At 44.2% G+C, this 18,215-nt stretch overlaps 2 protein-coding genes across 2 annotated transcripts; both read right to left on the bottom strand.

Annotated features, from left to right (window-relative positions):
- Positions 1-278: 278 nt before the first annotated feature.
- pbxip1b (pre-B-cell leukemia homeobox interacting protein 1b) lies at positions 279-13,366 on the bottom strand. The gene is given in 13 exon segments (XM_048260599.1): positions 279-2,269; positions 2,271-2,879; positions 3,291-3,507; positions 3,899-4,006; positions 4,147-4,190; positions 4,328-4,358; positions 4,732-4,889; positions 5,117-5,140; positions 5,690-5,844; positions 7,241-7,548; positions 10,214-10,450; positions 10,542-10,625; positions 13,268-13,366. Coding segments are annotated over 12 exon segments (2,844 nt in total). The 5' UTR covers positions 10,599-10,625; positions 13,268-13,366; the 3' UTR covers positions 279-1,373.
- Positions 13,367-14,540: 1,174 nt separating this feature from the next.
- On the bottom strand, positions 14,541-15,070 carry LOC125306427 (lens epithelial protein). The gene is given in 2 exon segments (XM_048261796.1): positions 14,541-14,780; positions 14,782-15,070. Coding segments are annotated over 2 exon segments (192 nt in total). The 5' UTR covers positions 14,860-15,070; the 3' UTR covers positions 14,541-14,666.
- Between the last annotated feature and the right edge of the window lie 3,145 nt (positions 15,071-18,215).

Raw genomic sequence — 18,215 nt, 5'->3', positions numbered from 1 at the left:
CAGAAAGTGCTCACAAGTAATTACTGAATGTGTTAATTGAGTTTTAATATATTATTTAACAATTTCTCTACCACACAAATGAAATCTCTGTGTCTCTCTGGTCAAAGTAAGTATAATCATGAATGTTCTGTTTTTCAGACGTTTCTTAAAGGATTTTTCTCACCTCTGTGTATGTTTATACATTTTTAAGATTATTACATTAGGGGACAAAGTTCCATGAGAGCTTAACCAAGCAATGACACATTTAAAATGTATTGAATAATAATAATAATAATAATAATAATAATAAAATAATAATAATAAAAGTGCAGGCCGTACCGGAGTAAACAAGACCACAGTCCTAGAAACACAAAATGAGTTGTTTTTCAAATAAATGGCGATTCTAAGGGTGGTTAAATATGTGAGCTATCTTTTTGCATTCTAAATAATTCAAAGGCATTCTTTAGGAAGAGTCTACACTTGGAGTTGTGTGTAAGTACTCTGTAAGAATTCAGGTTAAAGCATATTGTGAGTGCTCCAGTAACAACATTTGATATATCAGGATGTTTAACCTCATAACTCCCATCACAGCAATAGCAAACAAAGCGCTCAAACATTAATTATTTTTAAACCTCAGTAGTGAAATAAACCCACAGCCACCCCTGGTGCATAGACGATAAGGCAATTACTGAAGTAAAGTTGCATCTTTTATGACTTGTTGTGTCTCTCCCCCCCTCCTCTGACTATTAAACCATGTGAGGTCACAGAGGAAAGGTTCTTCTCAATGGTCACACCAAACAGACCAGTTAATCTGCATTTTTATACATCCTTGAAACAATATTAACACTGCCATGCAGCATTGTTTTTGTCATACTTCAATAAATTAACTTGCATCAGTACCTCATCAAATGGTCAATTACAGTGAGTGCAGCTGTGCTTGACTGTGCGAAAGGACTGGAGACCAACCCCACCACATGGGAACAAGTTATACAGGGAAAGCCATTCTAGCATATTTACATACTTATTTATAGTTTCAGTGATTGTGAGTTCAATTACAGTAAGTGCAATAACAGTCCACTTCATGTGATATTCTTTACTTGAGAAAGTCTGGCGACTTTAAATACAACACAACAGTGAGAGAGCAGTTTTCTGGAGATCTGTACAATGACTGAAATACCTGCAGAATCTACTTCAGAGAGGCAAATGGTTTTTGCAAAGGACAAGTTGTGGAGATTTTTTTCCCCCTTTCGAACCAGGGAGCTCTGATGAGAATCAAATCAGAAAACCCAACCCAACCCAACCATATCGCTCGCACAACATGACATGACATCTTTCCCTCTCTTCTTTCTAGAAATTCTTAAAATCTCTATCAACGTAGGCAGTTGATATCTCAATCAGCCCTTTACTCTGCTACTCCTTCTCTTGGACTCCTCTCCTCTGTCCGCGCCACCCTTCCCTCCCTCCTCCTGCATGGCAAACCTCTCCAGCGCCTCCTTCTCGAAGCCCTCCATCTCCTCCTCCATCTCCTGGTTCTCCCCCTCCTCTGCCATGTCCTCCAGAATGTCCGACACGTCCTCCACAAACTCGCCGAAGGGTGTCCGGTCGTGGACGAAGAGTCCGTCGGCCGCGAAGAACTCCCTCACCAGTGCGCCGAGCTTCTGTCTCCTGGAGGCCTGGTCCTCGGAGGAGGAGGCAGCGCCGACGTCCAGGCGGTCCAGGTAGGCCAGCAGCAGGGCCTCGAAGTCGGCCAGGGAGACGGGGACGAGGCCCTGGGCGCGGGCGCAGGCGGCAGCGTCCGAGCACTCGGCCGGAGGCCCGCGGGAGTGATGCAGCTTCTGTCGCTGTTGGTTCCAGTAGTCGCCGCGGAGATGACTGGCGTCGCCGTCATCATCGTGCTCATCGTCGTCGTCATCGTGAAGATGGGAAGACGTCTTGTCGTCCGTGATCTGGCCGCGATTGTCTTTCTTGTCGTCTTTGTGGTGTTTTGCGGCTCTGCCCTGTTCTTTGTGACGGTCATTTCTGGTGTGATGGTCATCTCTGGGCTTTTTCCACTTGTGAGCTCTTCCATGCTCCTTCCCTTTCCCACGCACTTCCTCTTCCTCTTCCTCATTAGACCGCTCCTTGGCTTTGCCACCAGAGTGTTTCCTCTCCTCCTTCCTCTCTCTCCATTCTTTTCTTTCATAGTTGTGCTCTTTCTCTTCCTTCCACTTCTTCTGTCCAGCCTCTTTCCATTCCATGCTCTTTTTCTTGGCGTCTTCTCTTCTTTTCCTCCAGTCTGACTCTTCACTCCGTTCCTCTCGGTCTTTCCATTCTTTCTTTCTTCACTTTTCCATCGCTCATTTCATCACCTTTCCTTTTCTTATCCTTCTTCCATGCTCTATCTTCCTCTCTGTGCTTCTTCTCTCCATCTTTTCCTCCCCTTTTCTCTCTTTTCTCCTCCAATTCTCTCCATTCCTTCCTCTCTACTTCCCTGTGTCCATCCATGCTTTTGTCCTTCTTCCACTTCTTGTCCTCCTTCCACTCTTTCCTCTCCTTCTTTTCAGCCTTGCCCTCCTCTGCCCAAAGCTTCTTCTCTTTCTTCTTCCAATCTTTCTCCTCTTTCAACTCCTTTGCTCCTCTGTCTGTCCATTCCTTGCCTTCCTCTGCACCCCTTTTCTCCTTCGTTCCATGTTGTTTCTTCTCCTTCCCCTCTTTCCTCTCTCCACCTTCTTTCTTGGCACCTTTGCCTTTCTTCCCCTCTTTTTCCTCCTTCTTCCATTCTTTCTTCTGCTCTTTTTCAACTTTCTCTTTCTCCAACTTCAGAGGTTTTTTCTTATCCTTTGCATCTCCCCCCCCCCCCTTTTGCTGTGGATCTTGGCTGCTCTGCTGTTCTGTGGGTTGACCAGCAGAGGGCACTGCTCCTGTGAAAATAAAAATGATGGGAATAGATATTAAACTTTAAAAGACAAACAGGAAATAAATAAACTGTCATTTTCTGCAGAGTTTGTGATCCTTACAGTAAAAACTTCTAAACAGTAAAAAAAATCTAAAATGGTTTACATACAATTATGAGAAGAGAGAGAAACTAGCTGATAACATCTTTCTAACATCCTTGTGGATATTACCAAGAATAATGATCAGAGAAGGAGAGCAAGAGAGAGAGAGCGCGACAGAGAAAGAGAGAGTGAGAGAGAGACAAACAGAGAGAGAGAGAGAGAGAGAGAGAGAGAGAGAGAGAGAGAGAGAGAGAGAGAGAGAGAGAGAGAGAGAGAGATTAAATAATAACCTTAATTATTTAAAACTTATTGACCCACTGGCAAACTGGCTCTTACCCATCTTGGCCTTGAGAGCGTCCAGCTCCCTCCTGGACCTCTCCTGCTCCTTCCTCATCCTCTCGTTCTCCTGCTCCAGCTCCTTCTGTCGGGCAGGCAGTGACTCCAACTCCCCCTTCATCTTCAGGTTCTCCTCCTCCAGGTGCTCCCGCCTCTCCTGCTCCTTGACCCCCTCCTGCAGCAGCTGCTGGGCAGACGTGAGCTGCTCCTTCTGGGCCTGCTGGAGCACCAAGGAGAGGGATTAGATGAGGAACAGCAGCGAGGGAGCCAGTCAGACGAGACCCAGTTTAAAAGAGTCCCGGGAGAGAGAGAAAGAGAGAGAGAGAAAGAAAGAGAGAGAGAGAGAGAAAGAGAGAGAGCTCTATGGGGGATTAGACCTATTCCAAAATGTACTTGTTAAAACAGGTCTGAATCTTAAGTGAGCCAGGACATAGGATACGACTGCTTGTGGGAATATAAAATGACGATAATACTTTTCTACACAGTGCAGTGGGTATTTGGATCAGGCTGCCTGTCGTGACAGATTATGCAGCAAGAGTCACTGAAAACAGTCATGGCACACCCCCCACCCCACACACACACACACACACACACAGACACACACAAACCTGCAACTGGGCCTGTAGTACTGCGATCTGTTCATTTTCTTTGTCCACCAGTCCGGGGTGCTTCACTCCAGCATAAGCGTCTGGACGTCCTTTGCTCTTCAACCATTCCTGCAGCAAAACACATCCTTTACTACACTACCCTGTATACATACCCATGCCGCATACATAATGCAGCAAACAGCAGGGGAGGCTGTGTGTAAAGATGAGGAAAGAACACTGATAATAACAGAAAGAGGCTGCAAGCTAACCTGAGCGAGATCTCGATCTTTCAACTCCTTCACATCATCTGCTTCTGGCAAGACAAAACAAAAACAAACAAACAAACAAAACAAACAGAAGGATAAAAGAAAATAAATACACTGAAGGGCCTCAGGATAACAAACAAGAGAGCATCATCTCTACAACACACACTGACAAAAAACTGAGTACCAAAAAAATGTATCGCTGCGTTTTTCTCTTCCTGCACACAGACATGAATGTGTGGTGTTGTTATACAAGCACATCATGCTTTGTGCTGCCCCTTTGCAGTACCAGTATCCCATAGTTTAGTGTATTTAGTATTTGTGGGGCATGAGGAGACAAAGACACCCAGAGGCCCCTGTGTTTCCTCAACGGCTCAAACAAGCACGGCACAACAACAGCCGAGGAATTCTCTAAAACTCATCCAAGTCGGTTGGCTGAGTCTGTCCGGAGTTTAGATTATAGTTCAGATTACAACACCTCGACCAGACCTTAGAGAGTGATTCAGCATAAGAACAGGACATGGAGATAGGATGTTTGTCTTTGTCTGTTTTGAGAAGGACAAACCCATCTGAGTAACATGATGCATATCATGTTACGCGCTGCACAGACGTCTGTGTTGTGTAGAAAATGACTGCGTGGGACAGCTGGGATGCCTTCGGTGAGGGAGACAGGAGCAGGAGGGTGGCGAGGTGAGGGAGACAGGAGCAGGAGGGTGGCGGTAGGTAAGACTGTGCATGTGCAAGGGATTCTGGGAGAGGAAGAGAGAGAACTCCTGACTAAGCACGTGACGATTACCCTAGCAAAGCCACACACACCCTCATACTGCTTCACAAACGCACACAGGCAAAAAACAGACACACACACACACATGAACAGAGACACACACACACACAAACAAAGACACTCACATACACCTCTCTTTCAAGCAGTAGGTGTGCTCATTCTTCCACTCACTCTCCCTCCATCTTTACCTACCCTCATCCAGGTCCATAAACACACCTGTAGAGAATACACCTCAGTCTCAGCACTCAGTATACTTATCCAACATCACAGCAAGTCAGAACCACTGGGCTTTTGAAGTGCTATTTTAGGGGCGTTTGTATAAACTAGCACTTTCAGAAGGCTCTTAAAATCACAACCCAAGTCAACAGTTTCAGGTAAAAATGAAGAGAACAGTGAGGTATGTGTAAAATATACCGTACTTGTGAATTTCATGAAATTTAATTATGAGAATGAACTTAAATGACAACATCTTTCCTTTTGCATATTACTTAGGTGTTATGACACTTATATGCTAAGTTACATCATGATCTTTCTTATGATTCTACCAGTAAAAATATTCCACAATTACTTGTTTATCATTTGCAATTCCTGATTTAGGAGCAGCATATTTTACACATGGCAGAACATGGCCGTTCTACACACAACACAGCACATGAGTGGCTGGACTGCACAGCGCTTTGGGGGAATGCCACGATAACACCACGAAGAACAGCAGACCACTAGAACAGCAGACCACTAGAACACGGTTCTCCTCGCAGAACTCACCAGAGAAGAAGATGGTCCCCAAGCCCAGCAGCAGCAGAGCTCCCAGGATGCACTTGTTCAGAGACAGGCCCGCCTCCTCCTCCCTAGCTGGGGGCGGGCGGTACTCCCCTTCCTCCTCCTCCTCCTCCTCCTCCTCCTCCTCCCTCTCTCCGTCCCTTTGAGCCCCTCATTCTGTTTCTCTGCAGGGACACCTTCCTCCTCCTCCTCCCTCAGGCCTGTCTCCTTTGGCTCCCTCCCTCTGCCGATTCCCTTTGACCTCCCTCATTCTGTTTCTCTGGGCCCTGTCCCTGATCTGTTTCTCTGCACTTTTCGTTCCCTTTGAACTCCCTCATTCTGTTTCTCCAGAAGTTTCCCGAGAGATTCTGTTTCCACTTCCTGCCCTTTGACCTTTGCCCTCCCTCATTCTGTTTCTCTGCACTCGTTCCCTTTGACCTCCCTCATTCTGTTTCTCTGCACTCGTTCCCTTTGACCTCCCTCATTCTGTTTCTCTGCACTCGTTCCCTTTGACCTCCCTCATTCTGTTTCTCTGCACTCGTTCCCTTTTCTCTGAAAAGTTCAGGCTCTGCAGGATTCTGCACAACTGTCCCACCGCAGCCAATTAGCTGCCAAAAGTCGTCCACCAAGTATGTTTTTACCTCTGTGCAGTCACCCTTCATGTGTGTGTTTGGGTCAGGAACACCAGTTATGAAATAAATGACCTGCTCTGGCTGTGGCACTTGATGCAATGCAGATGCGCGCGCAGACACACACACACACACACACACACAGTCCAATGCAGCTCAAGTGCTCAGCCCGATGTGCTTCATTACGGATGAGACGCCTGCTCTGCTCTGACGCTGCCCGTAAGCAGCGGTCCCCTTTCATATGCAGCTCTCTGTCACTAACCCCTACCTAAGCTCCCCCCAAATCCCTCCTTCGCCCAGCCTCCATCTCTAACCCTCTAAAGTGCACACTTTCCATCGTTTCATCCTACAATATTGTGGTTTTTCCATGTAGCGTTTCAGCTATTGTTTTGGGGTTTGTTTCAGATGAATAATTTAAGATTTTGGAGACAACTTCAGGGTAAAATGTCTCTGTCTTTTAAATAAAGAGATTTGTCAAATGAGCCTCTGTTGTGAGTATCTGTTGCTGCCAAGCATCCCAGATGGTTCGATTTCCATTTAGAGCTGCCAAACCAAGCGGCTTCAAACCAAAGTGTTTAAAATCTGTCAGCTAACAAAATGTAAGGTGTCCGGAAGCAAATGGGCCCATTTCAAATGAGCAACACAGAGGCAGGTCTGATGGCACACAACAACATGCATTTGCTCTCCATTCTCCCAGCAGACACACCTACGGTGTCCTGCTAGGGCACCACAGCCACCATATGGACCACTAAACTATTCAAATACAACAAGGGGGCAGACATTATTAATTAAGGGATTATGAAAGGCAATAGACTTGTCAAATGAGTTATAATTAATAACAGATTAATAACAGAAACTACACCATAGGCTAAATCAAGAGGAAGGATTTGAGAACATGGAGAGTTAATCAATGCATAGCATACCTGACAGTATTACTTCATCAGTGCCTTTTCTCCCCTGGTCAAGCCCCTCCTCTTTCTCTTGAAGCTCCTCCTCCTTCTCTACAGTGTGTATGGCATCGGGGGCGGAGCTTATATGCGTGTACGAATCAGAGAAGAGATCCGTCTCGGTGCTGGAGTGGGTGTGGCCCTCTGCGTAGCCATCGTGCACACTGTGCTCATCGAGGCCCGTGGACTCATCGCCCTCTGCGACTGAGCTCAGAGGAACCACACTGGGGGTGGAGTCGTCATTCTGAGTGTGGTCATCAAGGCCATCCAGGGACAGTCCTTCACTTACCTGACAATGACCACACACAGTATTTAAGTCACATTGTTTTAGGAAAACAGCAATAGAGGCATACTCTGTACTCAGACATCGTGTAAAATAGACCGTACTGTGACATAATGAGATCAAAGCAGTAGGAGGGGCTACAGAGGAATGTTTCCTTAAACAAAGAACGAGCTGAACTATTTATGGAGAGTTATGTGGATAAATGTGAACATTTAAAAACAAAAAAAATCACACATAATGTCATTGACCAAAAGTCATCAAACTAATTCTGAAACAAACATCTGTTCTGGTAATCATGACAGTCAGATACAGTGATGCCAGTAACGCGTTACTTAGTAACGTTAGATTTTGACCACTTTTTTCGGCAACGAGTAATCTAACGCGCTACTATTTACAAATCCAGTAATCAGATTAAAGTTACTCATCTAAGTCACTGTGCGTTACATTTTTGTCATTTTCCTTAGTAAAAAGATATATTCTTTGCTTTCTTCTTGTCTCGGGATTAACGTCATGTAGGCTATGCTCACGTTTTCAGCATGAGGACAACTCACGTGTAAAACCACACAGCGACACAAACGTAAACAACAATGGAGGGAGAGAGAGATGCACATTTTATCTATACAGTCATTATTTTGAGTTTGTGTCAGCTAAACATGACAACAAGGTACATTGTACAATCTGTGCTGGCGACAAAGTGCTGTCTAGCTAGACATTCCAAGTCTCCCGAAGTTTTGGGAGTCTCCCACGTATTGATAGTGGCTTCCTGACGCCCGCAAATTACATAAAATCTCCCGGAACCTAGAGCGAACAAGAGCATGCAAGCCAGACCGGACTTCAAATCGTGTGTGCATCTGATTTTAACGCGCACACAACGGAGAGGGAGAGAGAGAGGAGTGGTGCGTGTGTCCATGAAGCGCATCCAAGACAGAGAGCATCCTGGTCTGTTTTGCGAAATCAACCAATCAGTTTTCAGTGTAGGTGGGCTTATATCTCTTTTCTCCCGAACTTAATTAATCAGTTCAGTCAGTGCATCTAGGAACAGGAGCGTCATGGCAGAGTCAGTGCCCCTCAAAAAGGAACATTTAAGACCCATTTCACATCAGACTACACAAAAGTGTACCTAATTGTCTCATAAGAGTAAAACATAATGATAGTCTTGCACTGCACTGTTTGTAACAGTGACTTTAGCATTGCTCACAGTGGGTTAAATGATTGCAAAAGACTTGTTGAGGTGAGTTTAACAAGTGTAATTTCATTTGCATATTACTCAGGCCTATACTAGATGGCTAGTTGCCAAGGCTACATGAAAAGGCCAAACTACTACACAAACTACTATCACAATTTCTATCAATAGGCCTTCCTTATTTGGTGTACTGACTAGACATTATGGAACAAACATCTGAATTTCAGTATCTAAGTAGGTTAGGTTGGGATGTCTGCTATACATTGTTGACATTACTGTTAAAATGCACTTCCAGTATAGGGAGTATTGGCAAAACCGGTTATCATTTTTATGTTGAGGCGGTGGGGGTGTTGTCGGCAGCTGCTGAAAGTAACTAATAAAGTAACTTGTAATCTAAGTTAGTTACTTTTAAAATCAAGTAATCAGTAAAGTAACTAAGTTACTTTTTAAAGGATCAGTAATCAGATTACTTTTTCAAGGTAACTGTGGCAACACTGGTTAGATACAGAAACTAAACTGCAGATTAAATAAATACAAACACTACAATATATACTTTTTTGGTCCCGTGAGGGAAATTTGGTCTCTGCATTTAACCCAATCGGTGAATTAGTGAAACACAAACAGCACACAGTGTACACACAGTGAGGTGAAGCACACACTAATCCCGGCACAGTGAGCTGCCTGCTTCAACGGCGGCACTCGGGGAGCAGTGAGGGGTTAGGTGCCTTGCTCAAGGAGACTTCAGCCTCGGCCCACTGGTCGGGGCTCGAACCGTCCAGAGTGCTAACCAGTGGGCCACGGCTGCCCAACTACCATAAAGATGCTCAGTGATAGATAGCTGGCTACCTACGTGTTATCCAGTGTGCAGCTCTGACTGAGTTGTCTTTTGTTGTAACTGTGGTGGTGTGGGGCTGTATGTGTAACTGTTGTTTCTTTATTTGCCTGTATGAGCTGTGTATGTGTGTGATGCAGTGATCGTGAAGCCCAAGACACATTTCCTCTTGGGGACAATAAAGTATTCTCTACTTAAAGTATACTCTTACTTTTTACTTTAAAGTATACTATAACTGTTTGAAATAAAGTATCCTCAGGGTTCAACATAACTGTTTGAAACTCCTCAGGGTTCCTAAACTGGACCTGGGACCAAGTTAAAGAGCATTTCGGGCAAGTTGGTAGGCTAGTCACGGCCCTGAAATGCTATTTTCTGAAGTTCTGAACTGACAAACACTAACTCAAAACAGGTAGCTTATGCACACTGCCGTGTGAATACTTAGGCACATGTGTAAAACAAACAGATGTCAAATACGCCAGTTCATGGGTAAAACAAACAGATATCAAATTTACCGGTTCACGTGTAAAACAAATAGATATCAAATTTACCAGTTCACGTGTAAAACAAATAGATATCAAATCTTCTGGTTCACGTATAAAACAAACAGATATCAAATTTACCAGTTCATGTGTAAAACAAATACATATTAAATCTACCGGTTCTTGCTCGACGGGCTGGTTGGTTCCACTCTGCCCGTGTAGCGCTTCTGCTCTTGACGAGAGTAGTGGCTGCGCCTGGGCCTCTGACGAGGGTTCTGGTCCCATCTGCTGCAAGGGGGGGTGGGCCGACTCAATCTGCACCCCTGGGGGAGGATCTGGGTCCACAGAGCTGCTCATGTCTCCATGGCAACGGGAGTCCTCTAGAACTGGACCGACATTCTCAGCAACAGGTGCCTACGGAACAAGCCATCGTCAAGTCACAACCACATGACACACAGACAGACAGACACACACACAGACAGACACACAGACACACAAATCATACCTCTGGTGGTATGATGGTCCAGTTGTTGCCATTGGCACTATTGCTGTTGTCAGACATTGCGCTCTGGTGGCCCTGCCCCAGGAACTACAATAAACACACAGTGGAACCTTTAGCAGTGAGAGGATAAAGTACTAGAATAAACACACAGTGGAACCTTTAACAGTGAGAGGATAAAGTACTAGAATAAACACACAGTGGAACCTTTAGCAGTGAGAGGATAAAGTACTAGAATAAACACACAGTGGAACCTTTAGCAGTGAGAGGATAAACTACAGAAACTCACACAGAAACGACAGGAACTCCCTCAAGCCCTTTTCCTGTCGTGCCCCCCTTCTCTCTATCTCCCTCTCACACATGCACACACGCACACACGCGCACACGCACACACACACAACCTAGTTTCATAAACCTGTCTCTTGTGCAAAGCTCATTCCATGAGACATTTGCATGAAATTCAGCCCTGGCTCTCAAGAGGACAATGGTGTATGTGTGCTATGAGGTTACAGCTCTAGATAAGGCATGCTCTTTTTTTCTGCTCAGTATGTGTTTATTGTGTTCAAAGAAATAACACAGTAGAGGAGACAGATAGCCTGGCCTGCCCGCCAGCATCTCACGTCATTTTCATCTCACTGAGATACTAGTCTGGCTCCTCTCAATGCGCTTACATTTCAGCCACCAGGCTGGTGGGCCAATTAGCGATGAGAGGGGATGACGATAGTTTTGAAATATAAACGCAGTGGTAAACGGTGGTAGTAACGCCTGCAAACATCAAAATTTCAGGTGGAATGTTATACAACAAAGATAAATACATTGTTTCATGCGGTTAACTGTCAGTTTGTAAAGGTTAGGCAAGTAACATTAAAAATCCCTGATCAATGTGATTGGTTAGGCTGGTTAGGGTTTGTGTGTGTGTGTGTGTGTGTGTGTGTGTGTGTGTGTGTGTGTGTGTGTGTGGGCCTGTGTGTGTGTGTGTGTGTGTGTGTGTGTGTGTGTGTGTGTGTGTGTGTGTCAGGATGCACAGTCAGGAAGATGAATGGAGTTGAGCGCTCTATGCTCTGAGTGAGTAATGGTGAATGTGTAGGTCTGCACGTAGCCTAGTCAAGTCACAGTAGCTGTATGAAGATCTCATTAGTATGAGAGCAGGGTGAGCGTGCGGCCAGTGCTGTCTTTTGCCTGTGTGGAGAATGCTTTGGCAGCGAAACGCGTAACTAAGGCTGCCGTTTTCAGTCCTGAGGAAACTAGCTCGAGCAATCTCAGGCACTGTGGCGAAAGTGTGGGAGAAAGATGGCCATTCCATTCATAGTGACAGTAAGTGCGGAACAAAGCAATTCAGTATGCGTCCTAGTCCCGGAATCCACAAAAACAGCTAAAGCAAAGAGAGCAGTGAGAGAGAGAGAGATACAGTAGAATACATGTATATGTGTTATATTATATATGTGTGTGTGTGTGTGTGTATTCTCCACTGAGACAACCTATGAAATGGGTCAAATACCCAAGTAGAGAGCGTCCTGGTGGCTCTGAACCATCCGAGGTCCATTTCTGAGAGCCGAATTGGGTCTCTCTTTCTTTTTATTCTCCCCAGACACGCTTTACAAAACAAAGTGGAGGAGACGGACTTGTTTAAGGCCTACATCACGTAATTGCCAAAGCAGGTGTGTGCACATCCCATTCTAAGTGACACACTTCAGTTTATAATAAGGATCTTTCTCTCTCGCTTTTGCTTCAGTAATTTAGGTCTTCTAATAGCGGGCCTCCCATGAGGGGATTTCTGAACGTAGCCCTGGGCCATGAGAATTGTTGCGGATATAGTGGATTGACTTAAATAGCTATTCGCTAAATTTAGCGCAGCAAGAGATATGGACTCTGTGCGCGCAGTTAGGCCTGCAGGGAATTTGGTGATGCAGACAGAAAAGTCCCTTAAACTGCATGCGGAAGAAAACTGACAAGCTTGTGAGTGGTTTGCCTCTCAGTGTCTCACATAAGTCGAGTTTATATCTATAAAAGTAGCCTAAATGTATAGGCTATAACTCCACGCAAACAGCATCGCATGCTATTGGTAGTTGATTTCCAGCTAGGGTTGAAAATGCAGATGAAAATTATACCCCATGGTCAAGTCATTGTCTGAAAGGTCTGATCAAATCTCTGTAATGTAGCCTAATGCAATTTTACCCCAAGTGAACAGACGTCATGTCTTTTCAATCTTTTTCATCAGGCCCATGCTTTCCAAAACATGACCAAACATGGACAAAAAAGTGCCAAATTAGTGAGAAGCCCATGTGGTGAAGGAAGCTTCTGGTTGCGTTAAACAAGTTCACTTTTCCCACCAGACGGCCGGCGCGAACTTGTCATTCCCTGAATTTGGATGCGCATCTGCCAAAGCGTTGATGGACATTATTGACGGAGGGAGTGAGTGAGGATTATATTTTGAAATGCCATGGAGCAACTATCCAACAATGTAGCCGCATCACTTTAGACGCGTCTGACTCTGACAGAAGCCTAAACTTATGCAGATAAAAAAATAAAATATAATGAAAACAGCTCAAGTTGAACAGGCGCGCACATCTGCAAACGACGCCAGATGTCTTGTTCACGTCCTGCATAAACTTTAAACTCAAGTGTACCGGAAATGTCGAGATGTCGAAATGTCAAACGGCGGTGTACTGACGTCTATCATTAACAGAATACCAATGTGACATTAATGGACATAAACAAATTAACGAACTTACCGAAATATCTTGTGGCTATCCAAAATTCGTACTTAGATGTCCTCTTCCGTCTGATGATTGAGACTCTTTCGCACAACTTCAGGAGCGGGGGCGTTCACTACTAACACTGATACCTCAAACAGCGTTTTATCCAATAAATGCATACTTTTTATGTTCATCCCGCCTCCTAAAGCCCAAGTCAACCAATGAAACTGAAGAATGTTATGGCGAGCAAACTTTGTGATTGACCGACGCACACAGGTGAAGTTAGCGTATAGAGAACGATGTTCATAGATAATCATGCCAAGCTTTCATTAAAACATAAAAAACATAACATTAACATAACGTCGTGAATCTATCCTTTATGTTTGTCTGTGTAACCATATGGATACTTACTGGATACTAATTACTTACATAAAAACTCTTCTGCAGATTTGCAAGTCACAATGTCTGGTATAGTAGGCTATGCATTACTGTTACGTTTTACAGTAAATACAACATATAAAAAAGAAGATACAGACCTAATAACCCCTAAAGTTGTCAGAAAAAAGAAACAGTTGTTTTGTTTATTTTTGGATACATTTCCATTTGTTTTATTTTTGGCACAGCCTGTAGTTTGCTGCCAGGCTGTATCCTTAACTTTGTTACATCAGTAGGCTTACTGGAATCAGTTTAAGTTAGAACGTGACAGCTGCCATCCAAGAGATGCCCAGTCCAGTTTTGATTTATGAAGAGCAGCTGGCACAACAGTTCAGGCCTTTAGGCCTACATATTTCAGTTTTCACTGTCCATTCCAGTGTTTTGGTCAGTGCAAAATGTATGTAGTCCAAGCTTAACTGTGTTGTTTTGTTGTCCCATGTCAAAGCGCTGGACCTGGTGACCTCACCAAACACACTGCTGTTTGCATGGGCAAACAGAACTCAAACTCATCAAATGTTTACAGTCTTGCGTTTATTACAGGTATGTACTTGGACACGAAGTCCACTGTTATAGAGGATGTGTGCATCTGAAGAGACCCAGCCTGGATGCATCGCCTGCCTCTGATAATCTCTGCACAATATATTAAGCATCATTCAAAGCCATTTGAAAATAAGTCATTAGAAATATCCTTTAGTCATGTCTCAAGACCACATATCCATTATTAAGGCCCCAGCCAAATACAGTTCCTCCTGTGTTATTCTTTTATTTTTTTAATTCGCAGCATCTCTCTTACCACAACTCTGTTGAGATACTATAGAAAGGACATTATAGTATTCAGTGGACCACACAACCAAGGCCATTTGGTCTTCTAGAGTCTAGAAGCACCACCCTTACCTCTCTGAGTACCCATAAATAAGACGGAATGGCAAAAAGGGAAAAAAGGTCACAAGCCGTCAACCCATTTTATGGCCCGTCCGACTCCCTCCCTCCCCCTCCTCGCTCAGTCCAGGATCTCCTTGATGCACCAGCAGCAGAGCAGGAAGTAGAGGCACTCCTTGAGCGACTGGATGAAGCCGTAGGCAATGTTCCCGCCCAGCAGGTTCTTTCCGACGCCCCAAGCCCAGGGCAGCGTCTCTCAGGTGCTGCCCCAGAGAGGAGGGCATGGCCTGGGGCAGGGGACGCTGAGGGTGCATGTCAAACAAGCGATCCACCGTGGCGATGCGATGGGGCTCTCCAGCGCAGTGCAGAAACAAACAGGCAGGAAGTATGGCTCCGTATGTAAGAGGGGAGATGTCTAGCCTTGGGTCTTGGTTAATATATACCTGCAGAGGGTCTCGTCAGGGTTCTCTCTCTGTTCTGCTCGGTTCTCTGCAGCACGTGGGACTCGGTGCAGTTCACACTTGGCTGCTGTTGGTCCATTTGGGCTTCTGATGTCACCCAGCGCTTTATACGGCTCTGGAACATACTCGCTAGCTACCAACCACTTCCCCATCACAGAGAAAAGCCCCCATTCTCTGGCTTTTAATTGAATGTCACACGCACCATTGTTGACATTTTTAAAACCTCCTCCCCTCTTTGTTCTTCCTGGATCATTCTCTCTGGTCTACTCTCTGTGTGCGTGTGGGCCTGCCCCCTTCCTGTGTCCAGGCTCTCGCTTTGTCCCACAGCATTCTGGAAATCAATACATGAGGGGCTTTTGTTGTTGTTTTTGTTGTGCAACATGGCTCACAGGGAGGTATTCCAAGTACGTGGTTTAGTGATCAACCTGGATAAGTTAACTCAGAGGAAGTGGTAAACCTCCTACAACAAGAGCCCTGTAGCATTGTTTTGTTAGGAGAATGAAGCCATACAGCTCTTCTATTAGGAGGTTTACCGCTTACTCTGAGTTGACTAAACCAGGTTTGTCACTAAACCACATACTTGGAATACCCCCCAGAGCTCTTCGGTAAAGTCATGCAGACCTATAAGTTATGTGGCAGTCATTTTGTTTTCCGTAACATTCCCACGTCCCCACTCAACTCACCCCTTTTACATCATACAGTATGCTATAGTATATAGTATAACGGCTCTCTACTGACTCCCTATAGGCCTACTATATCCTATATGCCCCCCCATCCTAAAATAAAGAACTACTCAATCCTCTTTCTGTGTTGGCACAAGCTTACACTTTAGCACAAAACACTGCTGCATGCCAGGCCAAAGGAAAGTAGGCCATTGCTGCTTTGCAGGGACCACATTTCAAACCAGAGCGAGGTGTTTGTGTACTACCTTGGAGTCGGGAGGTTGTGTCCCTATATATTACTATATATCCCTTATAGTTGTTCTCTTAATGCCAGACTAGGGAAGCCGTTAAGGCGTGAGAGCACTGTGCCCCCCCCCCCTCTTAAAAAAGGCACAGCAAGACTCAATTATGCAGTCTTGATGCTTGAAGTCAGTTGTGCAGGCATTTGTACTAAAAAAAATAAAGTTTTACTTCACACTAATGCTATTATATTACCTGTGATAGGTCACAAAAAAACCCACAAATGTCAACACTGCAGAGACATTTCTCCTCAGAAGCCACACACACAGATTTGTGGGTAATGCCGTCAGATCAGACTTTGTGTTTTTGAGGTGAAACAGTTTGCGGATAGCAAGCGCACATGAGAAAGATGGTGCCACAAACCCCCTCATAACTGCCTTGCTGGAACTGGCAACTGCTTAATCAACATCCTACTTAAAAGGAATACGATTATAAAGAAAATTCTCACATATTAGTTTGTGAATTGGTAAAATTATAGAATGTGAGATATTTTAGGACTTCTTTGGAACAGTCAGGTCAGTATTAAAACTTCAGCTCTCTCGACTAAATCATGTGTCTTATCTCCAACTAACAGAATGGCAAGGCACATGAGCTTTGCACATGATCAGGCATGGTAATTGGAAACATCAGGGCACGCATATTAGATAGATTGCCATGGCTGAGAAATACATATTTCACAACATTTTGAGGAAAAAACACACCACATTGTATAATACAAGATGCTCTATTAAAAACCAAGGGCACCGCGAAGGATGAGATTATATGTGATTTTATATGTCCAGATACAAGTGTAAACATGAACTTTTCCCAAACACAAGAATGTAAAAAGGGTAATAAAACAGAATAAAAACAAAACGGTAATATCTGTGCTGACTAACTTAAAAACTAACCTTTGGCTTGGAAGATAGAGAGGAGAAAGGAAACATTACAACAAACATCACCAAACAACTTCACCACGACAACATTGACATTGTTTCCATGCAATGAAGGCCTCAGTGACAGGATGACATTACTACTCCCCTCATTCCTCCTACTAAATCCATCCATTAGTGTGTCAGGATCCATCAGCTCTTTCCGTTTCAACTCATGACCAGTCCACTTCTGCAAGGCACTGGCTCGCTCCTTCCAGGGTCCTTATGAGCCATTCAAAATCCATCTTTTAACAAATCGGAGCAAAGTGTTTTTTTTTTTTTTTTTTGATGGCACAAAAAGAGTAGCACGACAAATGAAAGGGGCAAATAAACACATCAAACCGTTTTCCTGTGCAAGAGACAAGAGTGCGTCAAGTGAAGTACAGACACTATATAATGACGGCTATCTGTACAATAATGCATCAACATCACTTACAACATTACACCAAATCACTGCTGCTGGCCGCATGCCAATTGTGACATCATGATTGTCATGGTTACAGTTGAGATTTGACCAATGGCGCAAGACAGAGAGCCAGCTGACACCACACCATCAAGCTTATATTTAAAGAATTCTAAACTTATCGTATCGTAATCAAATTACACTAAATTGAAGTCTTTGTGAGGGATTCTACACATCTGAAGTTTAGAGCTAGGGAAATTCAAGCTCATTCACAGCCTCTTGACATGTTTTTTAAAGAGCTTTAGTGGCCATATGAAATGGGCTGATACGTCTCTTTAAAAGCAGCTTGTGTTGCTGAGTAACTTGGGGTCAACTTGTCCTGACTGAAACAGTTGCACCTGACCGACACAGTTGCAGCTGACCTTCACATCTGCCTGCGAAAGGGTCTTTAGTGACAGACCACACCATTGCTAGTTGCACCAATGAGGAGCAAAGGGTCACCAACCCAAATCTCTGAAATGAAATTAAATTGAATGAATAAAAGCAGCATTCCTCTTTTTAATGATTTTTTTTAGCATAACACACCAGCATAGTAATAAGAATGAGTGTACTGAAATGGGAGGAGTTCAGAAAGAGGCTAAGCATCACCTGAAGCTAACCATTGCAACCTTTGCAGCACTTGTATTTTTCATTCTTTTTGGCTGTTTTCCAATTCGCATACTTCTGTACTAACAATACCTAATATGATACTCAAATTAGGTATTGTAAGTACAAAAGTATGCAAATTGAAACACAGTCTTTGTCCTTCCTTCCTTGTCTTCCTGATTTACTGCACACCTCGACCTCGGCTCACAGGTTCCTCGAAAAAGAAAGGCCCAATCTGAAAAAGAAAGGCCCAATCTGAAAAAATCTGAAAAAGAAAGGCCCAATCTG

Source organism: Alosa alosa, chromosome 13, assembly GCF_017589495.1.
Source record: "Alosa alosa isolate M-15738 ecotype Scorff River chromosome 13, AALO_Geno_1.1, whole genome shotgun sequence".
In the NCBI taxonomy this organism is placed as follows: Eukaryota; Metazoa; Chordata; class Actinopteri; order Clupeiformes; family Clupeidae; genus Alosa; species Alosa alosa.
The sequence above is the reverse complement of the archived record's forward strand: the minus strand, read 5'-3'. Positions and strand labels throughout refer to the sequence as shown.